A 26,548-nucleotide genomic window follows, 5' to 3' on the forward strand; every position below is an offset into this window, starting at 1 on the left:
TGACCGGAGGTCCCGCACCCTGCGCCCTTTGTGGGGTCAGCATCCCCTCGGCGCCGGCGGGCGAGGAGTGAGCTGCTGCTCGTCCTTTTTAATAACCATACAGCGACTCTTTAAAGGGCAAAGAAAACGCAGCGAAACCAAAGCATACGGAGACGTCCCCGGGCCACGGCCCCCGGGAGGCGGCGGAGAGACCTGGGAAAGCGGCGGCGGGGGCCGCTGCCCAGAGAGGGAGTTTTGAGGAACTCCTGGAAGAGAAACGCGCGATGGACCTGCTAGGACCCGACTTAGGGAAGACTCCCTGTGGTTGCCCCGTCGGGCAGGTTCCCAGCGTTGCTCCACAGCAGCGGGCTGCCTCTGGGAGAGCCCTCCAAGCCTCTCCTTCTGCCCATCCACAGCAACAGGAAAGAGCCCCCTGCCTCCGGGGCTTCGTCTCCAAGCCAGCTTCCCTGGGCCTCGCCCGGCCGTGCGAGACGGTGTGCCAGACAGGGGCAAACCCTCGGAGGGGTACCCAAGGGCTCCCCGGCCCCGGAGGGAGCTTGCCTCAGGGTCTGGCCCCCACATAAGCGGGTCTGGAGCTCAGGATGGGCTCTCCACTAAGTGTTTTCAAACGGGGCCATCAAGTCGCCCGCTACAGTGAATCCGGATTGCGCTGAGGTTTCATGACTTGTGAGTCCGCTGGGGAAATGGCCGTAACTGCTTTTAAAAGCCGGCAAATCAGCGCAAAGTAGATAAGGGCTTGCATCTTCTGGCCACCCCACCCCCACCGCCACCCCCGCCCCCCTTTGCTATTGCCAGACAAAGGACGGGGTCGAGATGGGCTCTGCGCTGCAGATGCTCACAGAGGGACAAGTAACCCGGAGATCAACCAGGGCCAAGGAGCTGCCCTGGCTTCTCGGAGTCTCATTTCCCTGCGCCTGCCTTCCTCCGTCTTTGCCTAGATCAAATTAGAAACGATTCAGGAATCTCTTCTCCCTTCCCTGGGACAGAGGAGCTTCTTGAAACAGTATCGCCACTGGATAGGGACGGTGCCAACCCAGCCCCTGGTTCCATTGGCTGTCGACATCAAGGCTTGCATCAATCAAAAGATGAGGGGAAGGAAGGACAGGACCAGGGCAGTGCAGCGCGGCAGGTCTGGCTGCGCGCCCGGCCTGGGGGACAGGCTGGCGGTGCGGAGCGGCTCTCTCAGGGCCGGGAGTGGGCGCGGCTGGGTGGAAGAAGGCATTTCACAGGGACCCCCCTGTGTAGCGAGCCCAAGAAACTGACGGACATGCTTTTTGATGTGGAAAGCACAGTGGCTTACCACTGGAGAATGCTGAGAGAAACGATGAATCAGCACACTTGCTCCGCGCAGGTTCCGCGCAATATAGGTGAAGGCTGTTGGGTAACGATGAGTGATTGTCTGGATAAAATGCTTTTCTTTTCTTCTCTTAAAAAAAAAAAAATTTTTTTTTACTTATTTCCTTTTTTTCCCCTTTCCCTTCCCCCCTCACAACAGCAGACAATTTATCGTGGCGCAAATAGCTTCCTTTCTCAGGAAAAAAAGTTCATCGAGTGAACGAGGTTGTTAGATAGGAGGAAGAGTTTGTTAGGCAGGAGCACATAATCCTTATTTTGGCTGAAATAAAAGCTCGATCCATTTTTTAAAATTTTCTTTTTCTGCTTGAATAACAGTGATGCCTTGAGCTTATGTTAGACCGTTGCTCATCATTCATTCGCCAAGAACTGACCTAAATGGTGCCTGTGGGATTAGGTCAATTTTAGTGGATCTACTTCGCCTCATTTGGTTACTAATTGGTTTCTTGTTTTATAAATCGAAATCTCATTTTCAGGAAATTACAAAACCCATGCAGCCAGTCCATGGAGGTAATCCGTGGGTCGGGGGTATTTAAATGGAAATGGTTCTACAATGCCTCAAGTATTAAGCAACAGTAAAACTTCCCCTCTATTTCCAAATGAAATGTGAGCTCGCTAGCTCCTTAGATCCATAATAGATACATCCCTTCTAAGGCTACTTATGTAAATATGATAAACCAGACCGCGGTGGGGGAGGGGCCGCAGGGAAGAAAGCAAATTTTATCTGCTAAGGTTAATGTGGCATAACTTGGAAATCTTCCAAAATAGATTAAGTTTTGCTTTGTCTTCGGCCACTTTAGCTGGGAAAATCCTTTGCCTAAAAACGATTTAGTTATCCTTCTCCTCACAAAGCTGCTTGCTTCTATTCCGAAGCTATTATGCTGTTGGCTCTCCAAATTACAAGAGAATTTTTAGATCTTGTTTCCAAGCGTAATCCTGGAGCAAAAGGGAGAGCTGATTTCCTTGTTTTGTTTTAAATAGACAATCAAAGGATTTGCAGAATTTTCTGCGGTAGGTCAAGTGCAAGAAATCACAGTTTGCCCCCTCGATAAAAGGAAATTGGATGTTAAAGCGAATAGAAGGGGGGGAGGGAAAATTAGTGGAGGGGGTTTTCTCCTCTAATCTTTAGAAACAGTATTTAAGGGGCATCAGGAGAGGCCGTCGATTTGGGAGAGGCTGGGATTGGCAACGATTAGAAATAGTCTCCGACTTGAAAGTACTGAAAACATCTGGGCAGCACAAAGGATCGTCTCATGTGACAGGATTTCAAAAAGCCGGTTCAGGTAGACAAGTGAAAACGTTTAATTATAAACCATAAGCAGACAGAGCCCAGCAGCGCGGAGTTTCCACCTGAAACATATAGAGGAGCTCAGCGCGCCGTGAAAAACCGCCTTCCCGAGGGAGGTTAACCTGCAATGCCCGTGAGCTGTTCATTAACCCGCTGGGGTCGGGTTATTTTCCCTTTTAGGAGAAGAATAATTAGAGCCGTAAACTTAGATTAATAAGCAACTTAAATCATAGGCGGGCAGTGCAGATTTAGTCTTGAATAAAGAAACCTGTCACTCAGATTTCCCTCCGGGTGGGGGACGTGGCAAGGAGCCAGCTCAGCGCTAACAGGCCATCCTGGCTCCCCAGCAGAGAAACCTCCGAGGAGCTCGGGGAAAAACAAATATACCGTGGGCTTTTCTCTCTTACCCTGGAAGCTGTGTAAGATTTGCCAGCTCCTTCCTGAATACAGGGGGCGGAGGTGATCCTCCATCCTCCCTCTTAATTGGCGTGGAGGAATGAATGGGAAGGAGCCTGTTTCTGACTGGCGACCTGCTACATGCTGAGGCTGCAGGCTGAGGAACGGGCCAGAGAGAATCTCCTGCCTCTGTGGGGCTATGCAGTTAAAGAGGAAGGAGAAAAGTGTAGGAGTGGTGAAGAGACAAGTTGTTGTGAAGAAGTAGAGGAGGAAGGGGAGAGAAGGAAGTGAAAGGCGGGGACGAGCGGGGCGCACCGCTCCGGCGGTGGGGAGGGCGCGCAGGGGCCGCGCTGGGATGCCCCCTTCAAACAGTGCGGAGGAAATCGCTAGCTTTGCTCGGACGGCAAACACCTGGGCGAGGCCGGTCAATAGCGAGGAATGCCCGCGGCTACCTGCTGTCAGCAGCTCGTCTGTTTGTCTCGAAATAACTGGAAAACGAGGTCTTGCCTTCCCCGAACCCGCACTGCGGGAGTGAGCACACCCCGCCGGCTCGGGTCCCCTTGCGACCTGCACCCCAGCCATCGATCGGGATTTGTAGGTTTCCCCTCCGTTTTACTCCATCTTACTGCTTGTGCGTGTCAGAGTGAGACTTATTTCATGGCACAAGCCTCAAAGGTTTTAACTGACCCGTTTAAATTATTTCAGCAACAACACCGTGAAAAGGCATCGTCCATGAATAGAATTACTCCGGTGAAGTAACTTCTACGTGGCTTTTATTACTACTCACTTTGCATAGGAGAAAATAAGAGGCGTGTAAAACATTAGACAAATCCGGAAACATTAATTTCTGGAAGGGGCTCTGCGGAGGCACATCACCCCTCCCTGCAGTGGGAGCCATCCTGCCCACCGGAGCAGCAGGAGGAGAGATGGAAGGGATAGAGGTGAATCCTGGAGACAGACTTCGTAGGGCAGGAGGGAGGGCGGTCCGTGCCGTTGGACAGTGACTTGTCTGAGAAATCGTGAGGTTAGGACGCTTCCCCTGAAGTTCAAGGGGGACAGTTCCCAGTAGCCGAAAGCAGCACTGAAAAGCAGTTTGATCTTGCATGCTGTTTCACTTAGACCTTAAAAATGAACTTCACCATTAACTCACAATTAACTCAAAATTAGTATTCGGGTATTTTTCTCTCTGAGGAATTAGATATTGAAAAAAAAATGCACAAAAGAGGCTTTTATCTGCAACGAAGTCATGTCTAGTTTTCCAGAGATTGTATGTATATATGTTTTAGAGTGTAGACAAGAAAAATTGTTTCCCCCCCACACCTCCAATCAGGCCCATACGAGTCAATTTTTCATCTCCTGACCTTACTTTTCTTTTTTGCTTGTCTTAAATAACAGGACTTGGAGAAGCCTGGGGCCACTCCAGCCGAACCAGCCCACTGGATAATGTTGGACGGGAGCTGGGATCCCATCTTTTGCAGGTACTGGTCTGGAAACAACAGGCATATGGTATTAATGATTAAAGAAATCATTCCCTCTTCTGAGCTTTCAATTGCCACCTTGACTAATTTTTAACCGTTCAAGTGTTTAATAGAAAGATAGGCAGGAGGGGAAACACTTCAGAAATGCGAACCACTGTGATTCAATGTCGTGTTTTTGTTGGTGGCTTGGTCCCTCTGGGTCCTTTGCCTCAGAATCATCTAACATTGTGTCTACAGCGAGGGATTCACAGTGTGTCCCAAGGTGCCAGAGATACAGGAGCACGACTTTTCCCCAATTTATTAACAGGGTGACACATATCATCAATGTTGTGAAGCTCAGAGTGGTGTGGCAGTGAGAGGCTCTAGCGACAGGTTAGGGAAGGCTGTCCTGGACAGAAGAGCTCAGCGGGCACCGGCATTAACAGAGACACAAATCAGGGAGGACAGATCTGAAAACTCACAGTGCTCTGAAATACTAAAGAATATTAGCGATGACCATCATTCCACTGGTGGAATCATGTGGCTTTTGGAGGGCCTATTCTGCTCTTGGTACACCCAGAAGTCCCATCTGCGTCTGCAGAAATGTACCTGACAAACTGTCTTATTTACACTGCGGAGAATTTTTTCTTTGATCGCTTAAATTCTCCTTAAAAATTACACAAGCACTAAAGCCCCGTGACATTTGAAATAGGATAGAAATATTCGGGATTTCTGGGACCCAGATATTAATCACCAGATAGCCAGGACCTCTTCTTAGATACCTTCAAGGCACTTTTGAGCTCGGCCTCTCTGAGAAGTAGATTGTATCTCAGGGGTCCAGGAGCTTTAGAGGGATTCTTGTCCAAGATTTGCCCATTTCCTTCCAACTTTTTGAATAATCAGAGCCTGAACATCGACGCCTGTTTGCTGAAATAAATCAGAGGGACAGGTATTTAATGGATCTGTCTATCTATTAATTTATTTATATTCGCTACCCCTTTCTGCAGACGTTGGACGGTTTCATATTTGTTGTGGCTCCGGATGGCAAGATCATGTACATCTCGGAGACTGCCTCGGTGCACCTGGGCTTGTCGCAGGTACGCTGGGGGGCCTGCTAGCCCCTGTGCTTGCCTGCACCACCACCGCGACTGACAGGAGAGGGTGCGCGGTGCCGGCGATGAGTCCCCCTACTCCTCCTCCTCTCTCACAGGTAGAGCTGACCGGCAACAGCATTTACGAGTACATCCACCCCGCCGACCACGACGAGATGACGGCGGTGCTGACGGCGCACCAGCCTTACCACTCGCACTTCGTGCAGGGTAAAGTACACAGCCCCCGCCCCCGCCTGGCCGCCGCGGTCGCGTAGGGGACCGCGCAGAGCCAGCGGAGCCTGTGGCTCACCCCACCTCTGCCTTTCCCCCTTCCCAGAGTACGAGATCGAGAGATCCTTTTTCCTGAGGATGAAATGCGTCCTGGCCAAGAGGAATGCGGGCCTCACCTGCGGCGGCTACAAGGTGCGTGCCCGCGGCCAGATTCCCCATTCCCCCCTGTACAAGCCTTCCCGTGTTCCTGTGCCGGGAAAGCTGTGAAAATGGGGAGAGAAGAGGGGGTGAGGCCTCTTCTCGCGGGGGTTTTCCCAGCCCAGGGCTCTTTCATGTGGTCCATTTCTCTCAGAGTTTCAGGTTGAAGAGCTCAAACCACAAAACCAAGCAATCGAGCTCCCCTTGGTGTTTGTTTCTGGGTCTTTTTTTTTTTTTTTTTTTTTTTTTTTGGTGGTTTTTTGTTTGTTTGTTTGGGTTTTTTTTTTTTTTTTTTTTTTTTTTTTTTTTTGTTTTACTCTTTGAACTGAACCTCGCACAACCACTGAGGTTCCCTGTGACAGCTTTCAGGTGATACAATGGGAACCCTGGGTTAATTTATTTCTTTATTAGGTAATTCGTCAGCTGCAGCAGAGGTAGCTCTCCTAGTCAAGGGTTTTGACCAGGTGCTTCACATGGTTCTACTCGGGGCTCCTCGGTAAGGAGAGTCCTGCACTCTCTCCTACCTCCTCGCTGCTGTTTGTTAGCCACACAACGCCGAGGAGAGGGTTGTACCCATAACCCAAGGAGATATTGTGTCACAAGGTACCGTAGACCAAGAACACCTGCCGAACTCCAAGAAAAAACATCTTAATAATAGATAAGTAAGAGTGGGAATAGACAGCAGTAGTCTGCAAGGATACATTTAGGAGATATACTTAAACCAAAAGTACTTTTTGGCGATGGATTGCGTCTGCTCCATCAGATAACAGACGTATCTTACACATGTGACATATGCACACTTGTAAACCCTTTCTCACGCGCATACACCCTTCATTACAAAGTCGTAACTGGATTGGCAGCTCCGCGTCTTTCCTTTTCAGAAGAATAATAAAAGCGCAGTTAGGAGGTGGGCCAAAAACCACTTAAGCCAGTGGAAAAAAAAAAAAAAATCTTGTTGACTCTAATGGGCTTTAGGTCGACGCTGAACTCTAGTATGGGAAAAAAAGCTCAACCCCGATAGAACCGCAGAAAACTCCCAGACTCCACTTTGCCAGGGCGGAGACGCAAGTCAGCGGCCCCCGCTAGCCCGGCAGCCGCACCGGCACCGGTATGGGGGGAATTGTCCGAGCCCTCTTCGTGGGGAGGGACGACTGTCTCAGCACACCCTTCCCCCCTGCTGAGTAGCCGCCAAGCTTTCCTGTGTCTCCGGCAGGTCATTCACTGCAGCGGGTACCTGAAGATCCGCCAGTACAGCCTGGACATGTCCCCCTTCGACGGCTGCTACCAAAACGTTGGCTTGGTCGCCGTGGGCCACTCGCTGCCGCCCAGCGCCGTGACGGAGATCAAGCTCCACAGCAATATGTTCATGTTCCGGGCCAGCCTAGACATGAAGCTCATATTCTTAGATTCCAGGTAGAGCTGGGGTTATTTCCAAATCTATTCCCCTAGCCTGTCCTTTCTTCCCTAGGCCCCCTCTCCTATCCTGTCACCCACTTATATCTGCTGTTTATGTCTCTTGCAGGGTAGCTGAGCTAACAGGTTACGAGCCCCAGGACCTGATAGAGAAGACCCTTTACCACCATGTCCATGGCTGTGACACCTTTCACCTGCGTTGCGCACATCACTTGTGTAAGGAGATAGTCTTGTTTAAAACTTGTTTAAAGCCCCGCCCCCCATCCTATCCCTTTGCAGAAGGACTGTGGGATTGTTGGGATTTACCTCTAGGTCGGCACGTGAAAAGCTAGCTCTCTGGAGGGCAGAATAAACAAAATCTTCTTCAGGTTTTAGTGAAACAAGGTTACATAGAGACTGAGCTCTGAGCTGGATGCAGGCGCCAAACGGAGGAGATCGGCAGTGAAAGGCTATTTTTCCATCCTCTTCTTTTGGTTGTAGGACAAGGACTGCCCTGCACAAATCTCAGGCGCTCTTGTCTCTTCAAATTCTGGTTAGGAAAATCCTTATTTTCCTGCTCCAAAAAGCCATACCAGGGAAATATCAATACTTTTGTTTCACTTCCACCAAGTCTCACAAATCTTATCTGTAAATCTAATTTCGACTGCAGTAGTGAGCCTGATTCGGCGAGATGTACTTTTTGATATCATGATGACATTAATACATGGTAGATGAATAGAAAGGATATCAATTTCCGGTAAGTTTCCTTACAGAGAATGTAACGAGAGGGGATAAAACCTAGAGATTTATAGAACAAAATCTCGATGATGATACTTCAGGATGGGGCTGTGCGGGGTTCGGTTGCCGTAGACGACCACACACATACACATATACACAAACACCCCGGCCCCACCAATCTCCCCTATTAGCCTGTGATAACGATCTCAGGTACTGAGATAAGTCCTGCCTGGGGGCTCCTCCGGCCTCGTCCTCGCCGCTTCCCCATGCGCCGCTAAGAGGTTCCTAACCCCTCTGGTCACCCACGAGGCTCTGGGAGGAGTGTGCGCCTCTTCCCGGGGCTGATCAAACCAGAGCCACGCTGAGGCTCTCCTCGCTTTGTCCCCGCAGTGCTGGTGAAAGGGCAAGTGACCACCAAGTACTACCGCTTCTTGGCCAAACACGGCGGCTGGGTGTGGGTGCAGAGCTACGCCACCATCGTGCACAACAGCCGCTCCTCCCGCCCGCACTGCATCGTCAGCGTCAACTACGTGCTCACGTAAGTCAGCCTGGAGCCGCTCCGAGCTGCGGGGGCACCGGGCGGGCACCTGCGGTGCGCCCCGCTCTGCCCCGGGCCCGGGGCCGCTCCTCCCTCCGCCGCTTCCTCTCCCCCTCCCCTCGCCGCCGCGCTGACCAGGGCAGGCTCGCCAGGTCTGCTAGGAAACACATTGAGCGCTTTCATCCAGATGAAGGGTTTACCGTCTGCCTGTTTCTTTCTCTTTTGAGAGAGGAAAAGATTTAGAGGTTTGTCACCCACATATTTTGCTGTCCCCCTTCCTTTTTTTTTTTTTTTTTTTGGTTTTTTTTTTTTTTTTTTTTTTTTGTTTTTTTTTTTAGTTTAAATGCACCCAGCATTAAATAAAATTTAATGCGGCGTAAAAGAAAAGGCTTCCACGTACGGAGTTATTTATACTCAACAAACAGGACATCTGTTTTTCTTTTCAAAAATCTGGGGTTTGAAGTTCTTAATTTCATCCAGAGTCTCTATCAAAGCTCAGAGATTTCTTTTTTGTTCTTGGAGAGAGATCCTTACAGTGAACCACAAAGGAAGTTGGTGACCAGAAGGGTCAGTTGAACTTAAAAAAAAAAAATTAAAATTGAATAGGAAAAAAAAAAATCAGACTAAGTGCTGAGATACTTCATTGAGATATATGTCAATACCTCTCCCTGCATTTTGGAATGGCTAGGTTGTGCCCTAGCTATCCTGCTTGTACTGAAACGCAGAGGCCACGTGAGGGAAGGGAAGCTTGGCTGGACTATATTTAAGTGTTTTCATGGTAGTTATTAGTATCCCCTCTGGACACGGCAGTAGCTGTTGCCGGCAGCACTGATGCTTCATTAGGATCATAGAACCAGTCGGGCTGGCAGTCCTTCCTTGATCCTTGGGACTGAATATTCCTCTGTTCTACTGCATTTTTTTTTTCCCCCTGGAGACAAATGTAGGTATTGGAAGCATCTGAGAGGCACAACCCTCCCCTTTCCTAAAATAAATGATAGCAGTATCATGATCTTGCCATCATGGCTTTGGTGCATGCACAGGTGGAGAGTGGTTTGGTAGCCCAGTTTAAGGAGTGCTTCCTGAAATGAAGTGGCTCGACATGGAGGCCACGGCTCTGGTCATGTGTGGAGGGGCTCCTGGTGGAGTGGGAAAGGTGCTGCAGGTCATGGCGGCTGCATTTCTAGAGTGTAATCCCTTTGATATGTAAGGTGATAATGGGCATTGTGCTCTAAGATGGGACATTGCACCTGCATGAAAAATAGACATTTTGGTCAGCACCCTGCAATAGTCAGCAAACTACAATTACCCTTTAAAGAAAATGTATTTTATTTTATTTGGTATGGGCTGTCATTTCCTCAGTAAGGATGGGTATCAGCAGAGACGTCACTTCTGCTCTAGCTGTTCTGCACATTTTTATGTCTATTTCCCCTATACCAGTCGCCCTCTGTATTTTTCGTGGTTTATGCTTCCCAGTTATGTCCAAGCACCTGCTTTGGGTGAACGGGGAGCAGCAAAGACAGAAGTGAGTGCATTGTAACACTAAGAAACAAGGAACCCTAAGGCAACTAGCATGTTGGCGTGGTTTTAGCTCCAGAAACCAGTTTTCTACGATCATTTGAGATTACCGGCATTTCCCTTTCCTTTAATCCCCAAAGCGTGAACATCAAATATGGAATTCTACCTCAAATGATCCGAGTCGAAATGAAGCACTCCAGCGGACCTGCTGAAAGCACAGCTGGGCATCTAGCAGGATCTGTCCCTTGCTTGCCAAGGCACGAGAATTTCAGGCTGGCACAGCAAGCGGGGAGTGCCCTGGTTCCCTGTGGGGGCTGGTCAGACAAACCCGTCAGAGCTGTGTGCCAGCAGTGTGACAGGTTGTACCATGTGCCTGTGTCCTCTCAGCCCCCCTGCTGCCCCGGGCCATGGCGGGCAGCCTGTTCATGGGCCTCCTGCACCTCCACAGCCCCGCTGTGCCTCCACCCGCGGAGGCAGCCACCGGACGGCCCCTGAGTGTTCGCGGCTCCGTGCCCCGGCAGGAATCCCCAGCAGTCTGGGAGCTGCACTCGCAGTACCTCAACACTCTCCTCCCCACCTCCCAAAACAGCCCTGCAGGGAAGAAGGTTTCCCCCTCAGCAGTGGTACCCTAACAGGGTGACCCCTCCTCTCCAGCTGATTTATCGGCGGAGGCAGAGTCTTTTTACTTTGGTGCCTGTATATGGATTTTCAGAACCTGCTTGCAGCCAAATTGACATGTGGGAGGACTCTAGCTGTGCTTTCAAGATTTCCCTTAGTGAATGAAATTACACCACAGGGCAACTTCCTTATGCTTTGGTGTAAATCTCCATGTCTCCCCTCGCACTCTTGGCTTAATTGCTTCAAGTGTAAAGGAGGGCAGAGAGGGAGCCAGGCTGGTTAAAGTAGGGATGCTGAAAGTTGGGAGGTCCAGCACTGGCTGCAGCAACTGCCATGTGCTGCTGACAGCTGCAACATAGACACTGCATAAAATCTAGTTTTGATATGCTCAGGTCCTCGAGGTCTCATCGAGCCTGGCTGCCTCTTCATTAGGGCACTGCAGAAGAGATTGCATTCTGCTTACTTCTGCAGCAGGGCTGCCACTGCTGAAATCGCTGCCCTGCCTCCAAGAGATGGGTGTATTTTACACCAAATAATTAGATAATTATTATCATTATTATAATTATTCTTCTTGGGCTAGCTGGCCTTTCAGAAAATATATGGGAAAAACAGGCCCTGCCATTTGCCAGGTGACTGTAAGCAGAGAAAGGTCTGTTTTTAAAAAACTGAGATGAAGTCAGCCTCTGAAACAGACACCTTGAGGTGGAGGGATCTGTTAGGGAAAGGCTGGTGGTGGCAGAGTTGGCTAGGGGGATGCTGAACTCCTACCTAGCCTCCTAGAGCAGGTTTAATTGTCTTAATGAGCTATTCAGAGTCAGCAGTATCACTCAAATGAGGAAGGCAGGTGGGAAAAATATAGAGAAAAATGTAAGGTTACAGGGACTTGTGGTTTTCCTCTGGTATGAGGTAGGCTCTACTGCAGGAGGGCTGGGCAGAGGTCCTGTAGCACTCAAAATCTGCAAGTGTTTAATATATTTTATGCAGGTATAAATCTCATAGAAACTGCTGTTCTTTAAGGATGACATTGGATTTTTCCAGCAAGCCAAGAGAGGCTGAGATGAGCAGTCTGTGTGTGCTCTCCTATGCTTTTCCCACTTGGCAGCTGGTGTGTGGCAGAGCCCCTGGTGCAGCTCCTGGCAGAGGGACAGGAATAGGTGTATCCACTGCAGCCAGGTTGCATTATAAACCCAGCAGAGAAAAACATGCTTACAAAAGAGAAATGCAAACCTTTCATACTGACTCTTGCATGTTTAAGATGAGGAGAAAGCAAAAGAGGGGCAAATTCATGCTTTTGAGTTTTCAAATAACAGAATCACAGTCCCACACATATGGGGTTGCAGGGTAGAACTTGAAAGGTGGGATGACTCCTGCTGAAAAATCATTTGAATATAGAAAATTTGGGTCTTTTTGGAAGGCAAATCACAGAAGGGATCATAAGTTTTGGAAGATGTAGTGCACGGTTTTGACCTGCTAAGTCCCTGGACTTCTCACATAGTAATTCTTCACACAGGTAAAAACCCTAGGGTTTTTTTTTTGTTTGTTTGTTTGGTCATGGTATAGGGAGCTTTTTTCTCATTATTGAGAGAAACCTCAGTTCTCTGTTTTGGAAAAGAGCAGATACTGAGTGCCATAAGAGCCAAAATGGTCTGGAGCAGTTTCAGTGCAGGCTGGGCAGGAAGAACAAGAATCTCTACCTTGCAGGTTCCCAGATCCCCTGGGTAAGAGTGATGATGAAAAAGAAATAAAGAATGAGAAAGAGTTTTTGCAAAAAGGCCCATACACACCAGAATTAAGAAAATTAAAAATAGGTGATTTTAATTTTCCATAAGTCCCAAGTTATGAGAACATGAATACTAGGTTTGAGAACAAATGTCTGTAGTAAGTATATATGCTGAAATAAATAAGCACAGTGGCAATGGAAGTTGTTTTTTTTTGTGTAAGTGTATAAAAAATTGATATAAATGACCTTTAAGGACTCTTTCTTAAAGCACATCTATTTGGTCTTCATTATATTCTGCTTTGGATATGTGAGTATAGACAAGAAATATTTGTTTCTTTTCTTATTTGTTCTGTACACACAGCCACCATATCATTGATTATTAGCTGTGCATGTTTATCACATAAATGGACTCAGGTATGAGTCAATTAATAGAGACAGAAAGTGCTGAAGTTGAGTTTATATTTAGATTGCAAACAACCTTCCTTTAAACAAATGGATAATGCAAAGTACAAATCCTTTGACTTTCTGAGCATGAGCAAATATTATAATAATTTTTCCCCAGAGAAAGCTAGAGAAGCTTTCCTATATACATTTTGTTGTCCTTTAGCATTTAAAAGAATAGCAATAGTGGTGTCATATTCAGATAACATGGATTAGGTACATAATTGTGACTAATCTCTGTTCTAATGTTACAGCATGTATTTGATATAGTTCCAGTTGACCTCTTCATGTTACATTGTGTAACTGGCTGATTAGGAACACAAATTGAATGCAATTTATTTGAATGGCTATTTCACATATAACTGCCATATTGACAAATGTTTTACCAAACAATGTGATAAATGCAATTTACAATAATTTAACCATTAATTGTACCTACACACTTAATCTTTACATTGTTATTATTAATATTCATAGCTTTGTGTACTACCAGGTTTGAAATGATGGTATAAGAAAGGTGCTATCTTTATGTGTGATGGGTCAGACTTCAAAAATGTCCTGGCATATGTCCTTCCTGGCATATTAAGTGGGCTTTAGGGAATTTTGTGTTTCATGTGAAAAAGTTCTCCCCATATTTGTGGACAGTTACAGTTATATCTTTTTGTCATTTTTCATAGAAATCCTCTTTTTGTCCTGTCTCTGATACATGAGGTCTCACCTCTGTCTCTTCCTAGTCAATGGGAAAATCCACAAACTGTGGCCCATGGTGTGGGCTTCCCTTTCTTGAATGTTTATCTCAAACTGACCCATTTGGAATTGCCACTGAGTTCTTTCCTTAGTCATAGGTAGATACTTGTTCTCCTGTATCACTCAAGTGTGTGATGGGGTAGGTAGGATAGGGAACACCCTGGGAAAGTTACCCTTCCTCATATTATTAATGTAATTAGTTGCATGAGAAAGCTTAATCATCCAACTTAAATACTAGAGATAAGGCTTAGTGACTTCACCTGGATAATATTTGGGGTTCTTTCTTAAATAGTTGTAAATAGTAGCAACAAATTTGACATGCTGCTTTTCCTTTATATTTGTAATAATGGGAACTTTTGCCACTTAGTAGTGCACAGAACTGGGTCCAATTTTTTCTGTTCAATTTGCAATATGTTTTTCCTAAGACTGGAAAGCCTACCATCATTCCCATGATTTGAATAGCAATGTAAAAATATAGACAAATTGTTTTAATGAACCAAAATGCTTGGGGAGCATATGTCTCAAAGAAAAAAAAAATGAAAGGACTCCTCTTGAACTACTCAGTGCAGTATTCTGTTTGCTCACCATTAGTTTTTATTACAGACTTGTCTCCCTGGAACATTGTTTATATATTTCTTGCAAATAGGAGACAGGCTTTTCCAGGTGTCCACAATACATTTGTGCAGTTCTTCTTTGTTCATGTAGGGGCTTTCTCAGCTACCATTTGTTTAATTCACTCCAAATTTCTATGCTTGTATTTAAACCAGGTGACTGTAATGACCAAGGCACTAAAACTGTGGGCCAGAGACAAGAGTCACTGTTCATATGAAGAGTTTTATTTGCTAGAGTAAGGATTAAAGGATTGCAGCTCAGACCTATGGAAAAAAAATCCCTCCAGTTGTTAGTTTAAATGCATGCATGCTGAGAGTCTCACATGGCATGAAATTCAAGGTTGCAAAAAAAGTGTTTTTATTCCAAGGAAGAAGAGTGACTTCAATTGCTTTCCACTTCATCATTTCCCCATTCAGTGTGAGGCTACTCCAGGCCTTTGGAAACACCCTCCTCTCAAATACTGAGTTACAGATCTTGTAAAATGTTTATCTGAGGCTGAGACACATTCAGTGGCTGAAACAATTACTATCTCCAGCTGTCTGCCTCACTTCAATGATGAAAAGTACAGGGCCTGCTCCAGGGACTCTTTTTCCTAAAATGCCATGGTTTATGGTTTAAGGTAAACTGCCACAGATTTTACTTTACATGGAAGCATTGGACTGTACACTGTAGCACAGCTGTTCTTGCTAGAGGGGTTGTTCACAATTTATCCTAACTCTGCCCTTCCGCAATCTGAATGGCATAAACGTGGCTTGTGAACATCACACCAGCAGCTGGGTGCGCCAATGCCTTTGGGGGTCAGTCTCAGTGGTCCTTCTATGTGGCAGAGCAGGGGAGACAGTGAACCATGGAATTTAGGGTTATATTTACTGCTCTGTGATAGTTCAGAGAACTGAAGAGGGAGCTGGAAGAGTGTCTGCTGGTTTTACTACACGACATTTGTAGCTTGTCTGTGGACTGCGTTAGTGGATGTGCAGAAGAGACGTGCCAAGCAGTCCACTGCTATCAAAGGATTCCCCTCCATGCTCCCACCCTCTTTTAATACTCTGCATAAAACCGGATGCAGAACTGGCTCCTGCTCTCATAACAACAGCAGTATATTCCTTAAGTAGGCTTACAATTTTACTAGCTCTGCTTCTGTTTCCTTAATCCGTTGCATGTTTGCTATTGTTGCTCTGTGCTGCATCTTAGTACTGCTGCCATTCACATGTTGTTTCACTGTAATTATCATGAGGTGCAACAGGTGTGATAAGTTACTAAACTGTTTCTGAGGGAAGATCTTCCCACTACGTTATGTTGCTCTTGCTAGATTTTAATTTGTACACAAATGTGGCATTTTGACACAGCCTAAATTAAGTGTTAACAAATAAATCTCCTTTGTCCGTTCAACAGTGGCAAGTATCTGTTTGAAATCTAATTCTCCTTCCCTCACCTCTCTTTTGTACTTTACAGTGTGGGCCAGGCTCCAGCACATGTGTTCGTACTCAGTGGGTTACTTCAGAGGCAGCCCCTTTCACTTTGATGACACTATTTATGGAGGCAGGCACTGCTCTGTGTGAACAAGGGTATAGCGTCTGACCCTTCGGAAGGCTTGGGATGGCTGAAGTCTGGAGTCAATCTCATGATCTTTAACACAGTTAGATGATTTATTCCTGTTGTTTTCTTTTGTTATCATCCACTTAGTGCAATTAAATTGCAGAAGTCCTGATTTACTAAAGCACTTGAGCACATGTCAGGCTTTAAAAGTTCTTAGACATAACTTTCAGTGCACGATTATATCCTGGTGAATTCAGTTTTGAAATAAAAAGCCCCTTAGGCACACGTGTGGAAATAAGAATATTCCTTGGCTTTGCCAAATAGAGACGGCTTGAAGGACACATTTTGTTACTGTGTTGAATTGGCTCCTAATAGAGAACAGCCGTAGTTTTTCAGCTACAAACCACTGTGTATAAATCTTGGGGACAGCAATGCTGAAAATAACAGCTATTATCTGCAGAAGCTTCAGTGCAGCTATGGAAACTCAAGTGCCCAGCTAACTAAAGTCTGGCTATACCTGTAGCATTGTGCAGATATTTGGACATAACCTAGAGTGAAGACCTTTAAACCTATCCAGCATTTAATGCTCTTACATGTGTGCTGTCTGTGACAAAGCGAACATGCCCTGAAAGCTCACTGTTCCCAAGTAGCCTCTAGCTTTGATTGTCTCTGTACTATGTTTGGCAGCTGGTAGTCTGGGCTGCTGCTGTAGAAAACTCTCTGACTTCGGCTCTGGATTGGTGAAATCCATCCAAAGGCATTGCATGCTATTTTTCTCTTGCTGTTTCTAAAGACTGTTTTGCACACAGAATAAAATAACCTTTAATGACTGCTTCATGAGGCCTATCTCAATGGAGCATTTGCTTGCAGAAACACTGGATTTGGGGATAAATATCCTGATAGCATCCTCCCCTTTGCAGCCAAACTTCTGCATGGTGTTTGGCTGCAAAATAATTCTCTTGATCCTAAGCTTCTGGTAGGATATTTCAACAGTCATCTTTCAGAAGATAATCAGCCTCTTTAGTGCTCTCTGCTCTGTGAAAAGCGGCAGTGGGTGTATGGATGTGGCTTCACACCAAAGAAAACTGCCTGTCGGTGTGACTACAATGGTGTAACATGGGAGTATGCAACTGGGGCTTCCATGGTGCTATCTAGTGAGTTCAAGAAAGCAACAGGAGAGAAGATGCACATCACTGTTTGCACTGTGTGACACTCTTGAGTCACTCTATGTGGGCTACAGCAGTGGCCACCACAAGCATAGCAAATCTCATACAATGTGACGTACTGGACTCTGCACAAACAAGATCAAGCGTTCAGTTCCTTCAGCTGCAGATTAGCTGTAGTGTTGGTTGGAGGATGGTTGTAGGTTGGCAGTGGAGTTGATCTGCATGAATGCTGCTGTGGACAGTTTTATGGGAACAATAAGAGCGTCTCTGCCTAGTCAGAGACAGTCCTAAGCATTTGGAAACCCTTGATGAATATGCACAGCAGAGACAACAGAATGGCTAAAACCAACTAAGGCTGTGACTGTTCTAGCAAAGCTATGAGCAAGAGGACAAAGGTACTAGGCAGATTAAGGTTTCTAAAGAAGACCATTGCTAGATTTTATTGTGTTTTATTGGATTATTTTAATTTATTTTTTGAGAAATGTTAGATATAACTATTAAGTATTTGACTACCTTTAAACACTCAACCAACTGGAGACTTACATAAGCTGGATTTTTACATGGGCATGCATTTCTTGAACTGTACATGTTAATGTAGAGTTTTTGTTATCCTAACATTGTCAAAAAGCAACAATTGCCATTAAAAAAGCCTTCTGAATTTGCTAGAAAATGTGGGGTAACAGCGGTTGTGCAAGAGATGGTGGTTTAACTTATTCTGTGGTCCAGAGAGTCTAGGGAGTCAAACAGGTTATCTGATGTAAATTTAAATGTTTAAAGGACCCACTTAACAAATATAACTATGTATTATGTACACTTTGAGGAGACAGGCTCAGTGATTATTAGGAAATTATCAAATCAAATGGAGACTTATGTATTACATTATAACCTCATGATATTTTTTTTTCTTGTTATTTGTCTCCCGTTTTATCAGCATAAATCTCTGCATTGTATGTCTATCAAAGCTGGATGACCAAGCTGAGTCCAATAAGAGCAGAGACTTAGACCCAAGTTGCAAGTAATGTGAGTGGGATCTGGCTGCAGTAGAGGTTTGGCTGTGGATAGGAAGGAGCTAAAAAACAGTTCGACTCTGGTCCAAAAAATGAAATTAGAAAATAGGTTTTAATTTGAAAAAAACAAACCAACCAAACAAAAAACCATTCTCCCCGAAAGCCAAAATTCCAATACAAGTCCTTGTCTCTCTTCCTTCCCCGCTACCTACCTTAAAATTTTAGCAAAAGAAGGGAAACAGTGGAAAAGAAAGATTTTTGTTGAAGAAAAATATTGCTCCTTCTGAGGAAGGTGAAAGTCTTACAAGAAAGGACTAATCTCATGAAAGAGAAAGGGATCTATTGTAAACTAGAAGAAGTTCATGAATCCTTTTGCACTGAACAGGCCTCTTCACTATGGGGTGCAGCTGATGAGAGAAAGCAGTGTGGAATGATGGGGAAGTTCATTTTGCTGCATGCAGATAGAAAATTTCCCAGAGGAACAAACAGAATGAACATTAATTTTTCAAGCACATTTTTTTTTTCCCTTGGATAATTTATTCCCAGATCACGGAAGCTTATCCAGAATGTCATCACAGAAAAACTAGCTAATTTTTTAAAGTGTTCACCTAAGGATCTTAGGAAGGTTGTCACAACAAAAGCTTTAATTATGGGGAACACAGAGGAGTTTAGAAAACCTGAAACATCACACAGTTTTGCAATAAATTATTAAAAGTAATGAATGACAGCAAATTTTCAGGTCCTCTCTTCACAGTTTCAGAGGAACTGGAGTATGAAACTGCTTAACTACTGTGGTATAGAGTGCAGCATAAGAACAGTGATACAGAATCAGACACATGCTGATAGTGACCATGGGAAATACTTTGGAAAGAGGTTAAAAATAGGACAAGCATGCAGTCTATGCATCCATGTTTCCCTTGGATTTTCTCCCAGTCTCCAAGAAATTCAAATGTCTTCCCAGAAACATATGAGATCTTTGAATGTATTAGTTGTCAATGTTTTGTGGTTTTTTTTCCTCCACAAATTCACCTGTTTACTTTTTGACACCATGTTGGCTTTTGCCAAGCTTAAGTAAATGGGGTAATAAAAGCTTCTTTCTCTTCATTAATTTCATAGCCCATAATTCTTGCCTTAGAAAAAGAAGTGAAAATCTTCTTCCTACTAATGTCTTACTTCCCTTTGCTGCTCATAATTTACTGTTCTTTTGTTCTCCCAGTCCCCTCTTTTTCAGCCTGAGGAGAGTCCTTAACGTTTTCTCATAGAAAGGTTGTTCCAAGCCCATCATCCTTGCAATCCCATTCTGAGCTTTTTCAAGTTTTCAGATAAGATTGTCAGAGCATACAAGGTTTGAAATGTCAGTGCTTGAGGGGTTTATGAACGGTATGAGGTATAATACTTATCTTTATAATCCTCATTTACTGCACAATTATGCCATGATGTGCATTTTCTTACACACAGGGCAGTCTGTGTTATATCAGTGACCTCTCTGAACTGTGATGCTTTTTTAAAATGAAACTTCTCAGTTTATGTGGTGAATCATATAGAGCAGAGGATTCTTCAGCAAAATGGAGTTCAAGATTACTAGTTTTAGAAAGAAAAATCTGAAAGTGGAGTTTTAAGACCATACTTAAGCCCTATAGTTAGGACTTAATGTTATATATGCCCCTAATAACTCATAGTCTATAGCTACATAATTGTATTTTGTGGCTGGTGAACACCCAGATATAGGACTTTTAGCCACTTCTATACCAGCTCTTCAGTTACTGTTACAAAACATAGAGCAGTCAATCTTCAAAACATCTTCGCTGGCTTATCTAGTCTCCCTTGCCATGAGGGGACAGGACTTGTATGAAGCACTTATCTCTAAAAAAGTCCTTGGACTGAAAATGACAACATCCAATAAACTTCATGAAAATCAAGAGGAGCTCCTACTGGCTCTCCTGATTACATCCCTTAATGTGTTGTAGAAATTCTTAGCCTTTGAAAACTGTAAATGTACAATCTCTTCCAAAAAACCATCAGCATCCTCTGAAATCCTTCCACCCAAGCATATCATACAGCTATCTAATGTGCTATTTCCAATAATTTCTGCTTAGTTAGGTACACAATAAGAGTGGCATTACATGTATTCAGTCAAATATTTTTTTTCATAGAATACATATCAAATTTATTTTAGCAGTTTAAATAAGTGAGTTTTATGTCTATTTAGTCAAGCATTACTATAGTGAGGACTTCAGTAGATTAGAAATAAATTAATCCAATTAAAGAACATGTCTGTGAAATTTGATATGTCATAGGCATGAATGAGCTGTTTGCACAGCAACTGTAAAGAAATCATTAATGATTAACTATCTAGAAGAGGTTTAATCAAGGATAAATGGTATAACAGATAGTTAAAAACATTTGCATTGAATACATGTTGATTCTGAAATAATAAAAGAATGTTTTGCATCAATAGTGACACGGGTACTCTCAGGAAATGTATTTTCTGTTATCTGTGGTGATGTGCAGCCAGAGGTTGAAGCTGAGAGCTAGATTAGTAATGTTAGCTATTGTGCATTGATAGAAGGAACACTGATTGTTCCTTCCAACAAAAAGATAAAATTTAACAGGTGAGACAGAAAAAGATATCTTGCCAAATATGTGTTACTTACAATAGCATATTGTTATCCTCATTTTCAGAACTAATATTCAGCCGAGTTAAGGCAGGGATTCTCAGAAGCAATCAATGCTGGGCTAAATTTGACTCTATCAAAACAAGAAATACCCTTGGCAGCCTTGATGGCAAACTCAAGGAAGTGCCAAGTGCTGCAGTCCCAGGATAAGTAATTCATCCAGTGTGGCACCAGTAGCCTGTGAGAGGGTTGAGAATTGATCCAGATCATTTGGCTATTGGATCAGTGTCTCATGGCTGTCATTGCTATTCAAGGTATATTTTTTTAACACATAAAAGTATTAAGAATTCCAAGATGTGAAAATCTAGCCTGTATAAGAGCAGTCTGTTGCACTGTTGTTGGTCTGGCTTTCTGTAAAATGAAAATCATTCTACAGGGATATGAAAGAACTTAGATTTATGTGGCACTAATTCCTAAAGATGTGCTGCCTAATTGCACTTGCTGAAGCACTGGGGTGACATTGATTTAATGGGCTAGGAAGTCTAGTAAATAAAGGCAAATACAGGTCTCCTTTTTGGAGCCAGAGGTGGTGAGGTATGTCATTTGGAATGACAAACTGTACCTTCAGATTACTGAAAAATCTGCCTCATCATGATTGTCTAGAAGCCAGGGTGTTTTATTTAATTTCAACTGGCAGTCAGATGAGTGCATTCTGAGATGAGAAACCAACCATAGAATATATATAAAATTTCTCTCAGAGAAAAAAAACATCCTCTAGTTGTCTAGAGGAAATCCTCAGACATTTGTGTTAAGTGACTCATACAGTAAAATTTGTGCTTCAGTTTTTCTGAATGTATCAAATAATTTAATTAAACTTCCTGGGTTGGATTGCTTTGTCTTTAAAAGCAAATATAGAAATATGATATCACGTAAGTGAATCTCATGGCTGGACAAGTAGTTAACTTTGACTCAACAAGATGTAAACAGCCACTGTTGTTTGTGCTATTTATGGAGATAAATGGGTGCCTGGAACTAAATGAAGAGATCTGATACACAGAACTCATACTTCTCTGAGTAGACATATGGCTTAGCTACTAGGTGTCCTAAATATAAGCAACCACTTGAAAGATTTCTGGAGAGTTTTTCCAGTTACTTTGGTGAGCAGTAGGTCTGGCCTATATGGGACTATTTACTCGAGAAGTTTTAGAAAGAAGGTTTGCTAACGTTATCCCAGTTACTGACAGAACAACCAGGGCAGGGAATAACTTTGAGGTTTCACAACTGAATGTCAGCTTAGTTTCATAACAAGCAGTGAGGTTCAATAGCTTTTTCCTTACTTTGTCCTGAAATTTGGCTTCCTGTACAACCTCAAAGAAACCTTATTTTGACCAGTTCTGAAAGATGCTAAAGGGATTGCATATGCTCCTCCTCACAAATCGCGTGAGCAGACTGAGGCCTTTGTAAACATTTCTGAGACACATTGTACATGAACCGAGGACACAGCAGATGAGGAAATTGTCTGTTTTGTTGTGCCATCTGCTGATTTAGGAAGCCATGAAGATGACAAACAGCCAGAATCTGTTCTCTTTTCACTCATCTGCTGAATGGGGCTCTGTTAGCATTGCATGAGCTGGAGTGTGGAAATGTTAAAAGTCACAGGCAATGTGTAAAAGTAGAAGAACGATATATTGCAGTATTGTGGTCAGACATGCATGAGAAAGTGCCTGATTTTTACCACCTTCATGTCTGATTTTAGCAAAACTGCAATATCTCAGAAAAATAGACTGAACATTAATGACATTAACACTTCTAGTTTGATCTCACAGTTTCTATTGTTAGACTGGCAGAACATCTGACAAATACAATTTTTCTGATTTTTAACTAAGAGAAATGAAGAGTGTGTATGACCGTATCCATAGATTTTTCAAGTAAAACTAAAGGAAATAAAGAACATACATCATGTATTCAATAGAAATAATAGTGCAACCAATTGTAATTAAACCTTGTTTTCTTTGTCATGAACAATATTTTCTGTTTCATTTCAGTCAGGTGAATGATTGTATCCATGATGTAGGAATGTGCTGCACTAAGATCACATAATGCTTTTACTCTCAGCTTGTATTCCAGGAGTCATTAGTATGTGTAAGGAATTATGTGGATCCAGTGTTTGTCAGGTCTTGATGCTCCCATGATACCTTTTCATTCAATGCTGTAACTCCACATATGAAAACTGAATTTCTGTTAATCTTCTTGAAGGTGTCTAAATTTAATGTCTTTTGAAGGAATTAAATGCACAGTAAATGTCTGCCTCTTTGTTGGTTATTTTTCCTTTTTGGCATGTAGTGGTATTAATGTAAAAAGATGCTTTTCCTTACAGTTTTTCAGAATCTTCCTTGAATTTATAATTTTCTCTTATTTTCTGAAGATTTCCTTCTTATTTTGAAGGTTAAATTGCTTATAATTCTGGATATATAAGATCTGTATTCTTGAGTCTGGTTGCCCTTCTTAAGTACTTTTGGATGAATCTGGTTATTTATTCTTTATTAATGAGTGTCATGCTTTTACTTCTTCCTCTGGATACATCCTATTTGTCTGCTCTTTCTGTTTGAGAGCATTTTTCAGGGCTTAAGTTCTCTTCTGTTCCATAGTTAGTGTTCTGTTCCTACTTAAAACACTAAGTAGGGAGTATTAATATCTTGAAAACTACTTGTGCCTTTAGCTGTCTAATGCTAATGTCTAGTCTCACTTCTACAGTGAGCTATAGTAGTCCCAAAAATCCTCATATTAATTAAAGAAACACAATTACAATGAAAGCCCGGCTTGTTTAGTAGTTTTAGTTTGTTGTGATCCACTCTGGACCTCTGTCTTCCCAACATTATTTCCGTCAGTGCTGACTCACCCTTTCCTCATATTTTTTCTTTCAAAAAGCCCATATAAAAAACCCCTCTCATTTTCTCTTCATTTTAATGATCAGTTCTAACCACATGCTTAGTCACTCTGTTTGTGCAAACTCTCCTGTTTGCTGAGAATTCAGGTTTTGTGGTGCTCTGATACTCCCTTACTGTTTTGTTTTTTTTTTTTTTTTTTTGGTTTGGTTTGGTTTGGGTTTTTTTTTTTTTTTTGGTGTCTGTTTGCTAGTGATTCATTATCTTTTACTCAGACTTTGATTAGCTAGACTATTGCTGCCTTGTTTCATATAGTACATTTTGGCCATAGTAGTAGGCAAAAAAGTGTGTTCTAAAGCTGAATTTTGAGAAGATTTCACATAAATGTTGCAGATTCACTTGGCATCCAAGTCACGTACAAACAGATTGGCTTCTTCTTCCAAACATTCTGTTCCTTCAGCCATTATCCTTCACCACCTTTGCAGTTTGCTATAGCTAGATGTCTTTAGTAAAGAATGTTTTATACTCAGCTTTCAGATGCTTCGTTGCAGAGAAATGCAGTTGGTACAGTCATTGATCCTTGGTATTTCATGGTGTACATGTAGTATACCTATAAATACTTTCAAAATTACGTTCACACTTTATAAAGAGCACTGAAAGAGCCAGAGACATGGCATAGAGTGGAAATGCTTCTGGGAGTTAGATCTGAGAAGAAAATGGGAAGCAGCATATTGTAGCAAGGAGATTTTATGCTTTGTCTTCTGAATTTTCTTACAGTGAAGCCTGGTAATCCAGTCTGTAGGTGCCTGATACATTGACCATACCAGCCAGATTCTCATATGGGGAGGAACAACAAGATAGAGGAAAAATAATACCATTTTTGAACCATGTGCTACCAAAAGCATGTGCATTCATGTTCTCTGAGGAGTCAAAGAGGACCTAGAATTTCCATCCAACTGTGGAAAGAATGGCTGTTTCCCATCATGAAAAGATGGAGGTCTTCAATGTGTTTCCCTTTGCAAAGAAGCATCACTTTGGTCTTGTCTGGATTCAGTTTGATCCATCTGTTCTTCATTTAAGAGCTAATTTCCTGTAGTTATTCTGATGTTTTATAGTGATGATAGTTGCATCAGAAAACGAGATAAATAGTAGATTGTCAGCAACATACTGTTAGCAATTGAACACATGCCATATCACTCTCTCTCTCTCTCAGCAGTCTCATGTAGATAGATGTAGATTGTATGGATCCCTGTGGGATCCTGAAGGTGAGGACTTTGGAGGAAGAGGCTCATATCCACTACCTTTTTTTTTTAATTATACACAGAACACAAGATGCTGTACTAGCATGTGGCTGTGACTGTGTAATAGAGGATTCAGGTGTCCGAAAATAGGAATGTGGAGATTATAGTTCCATGCTGGTGAAAGTTTTATAAATTCCTCTAGGAAGCTGTCAGAATTTCCATCTGTAGTTTGTATATTACTAGGGGTCCTGCTTTCTTTAGTCTTTTGTCTCACAGTGTATATGGATATATTCAAAAATGTTTTCATTTCTTAGTGGAATATCTTTTGCATCTGATATTGAGGCCACTGGACCCTTCCTCCATATTTTCTTTTCTTTTCCTTTTTTAACTTCTGGTATTTATCTTGTGCAGCTGCTGATGGTGTTCTGGTATCTCTCTTGGTTGTTCTGAAGGGTTGCTCTTCTAGGACAGGGTTGAGATGGTATTGAATCATGCATGACTCAGTGATGAAAAAAGTCTGGTATTTCATCTGCAAAGAGAGCACAGGAGTCTTCTTTTTCTAAGGGAAAACTTTCCGTCTGGCAGCAAGAACTTCAGGTAGTTTTTTATTATCATTTTTTGGATGAAGTTACTATCTAAGCAACTGGCTGCAAATACAAGCTTGTGTTGTTTATTCTAAGGTGTGGTGTTCTGGGAGGGTGAGCCCTCACCATAACAATACCAAGGATGCAGAAAAGTAACACAGAATGGCATGCAAGGTTTTGGTAAGCCTAGTTTGACTGCTTTGTTGGGGCTTTTTTCTGGTTCCCATTACCTAGAAACATTGTAGAGTAGTCTCTATATTTTTGAATGCTTGGCTCTTACACTTATAACAGCAGACAAAGCAGTGTTGGAATGACAGTGTGGTCTGAATACCAGGGTAGCATTCCTCCCAGTGTTTTAAAACTTTTTCACTGACACAAGACAGCAGCAGATGGTTGCAGGGTGGCAAAAAACAGAGTTGGGGAGTTAATGGCAGGAGCACAGAGCTGTGGGTTCTCCAGCAAAACCAGAGGTAAAAGGGTTGGTAGGCTCAAAACCAAAATACAACCTCATCATGCCCCTAAGGCTCTGAAAACATACAAATTAGTTTTGATTAATTTTAGTTTCTGGTGGTAGTATTTTCTGCATCTGACACTGAGAACACAGGACTCTTCCTCTTCTTATAATCAAATAGTTGGGGGCAGTGTATATATCAAGGATGAGACTAATAGTTTTTTCAGGGCTATTGATAGAATCTCATGCACTGTAGCAGTTAAGTACGAAGACTGTGACATCTTTTGTGTTTCATATAACATGGAGATAATTTCCTAGGAATCAGTTATGGAGACAGACGCTTTGAATGTCAAGTCAAGGTGTCTGGATGACAGTTTTGAGGGTAACCACGGGAAAAAATAATGCTTTCAAAATATGTGGATGAACCATACCTGTCAAAGAGACCAAAGCAAATCCCCATACTCAGACACTTTCACTGCAGACAGGATATTTGAAATGCAAGTATTCTTGCAGAGACCTATCTCTATTAAAGCCAAAATTTGAAGAAAGTACCTCAAGAACTACTTTACTAGAACTACCTCAAGAACTTAAGAACTAATTTTCATTACAAATCTTGACAAATCTCTGTCTGCTGTGGACTGGAAACAGTATAGTCAATGCAGTTCTAATGTTAGGGATTTACTTTCATGTGTTCTATATACACAGACACATATACGTTGTCTGCATGC

At 43.1% G+C, this 26,548-nt stretch overlaps 1 protein-coding gene across 1 annotated transcript in view; it reads left to right on the forward strand.

The window, feature by feature from the left end:
• The window catches only part of SIM1 (SIM bHLH transcription factor 1), a 47,822-nt gene that overhangs the window by 5,905 nt on the left and 15,369 nt on the right, over positions 1-26,548 (forward strand). Inside the window, exons 2-8 of the mRNA XM_053938246.1 lie at positions 4,433-4,515; positions 5,502-5,591; positions 5,705-5,813; positions 5,923-6,008; positions 7,228-7,427; positions 7,537-7,643; positions 8,535-8,682. Of these exons, the coding sequence (XP_053794221.1) occupies positions 4,433-4,515; positions 5,502-5,591; positions 5,705-5,813; positions 5,923-6,008; positions 7,228-7,427; positions 7,537-7,643; positions 8,535-8,682 (823 nt within the window). The remainder of the gene's footprint in view (positions 1-4,432; positions 4,516-5,501; positions 5,592-5,704; positions 5,814-5,922; positions 6,009-7,227; positions 7,428-7,536; positions 7,644-8,534; positions 8,683-26,548) is intronic.

This window comes from Vidua chalybeata, chromosome 3 (genome assembly GCF_026979565.1).
Source record: "Vidua chalybeata isolate OUT-0048 chromosome 3, bVidCha1 merged haplotype, whole genome shotgun sequence".
NCBI lineage: Eukaryota > Metazoa > Chordata > Aves > Passeriformes > Viduidae > Vidua > Vidua chalybeata.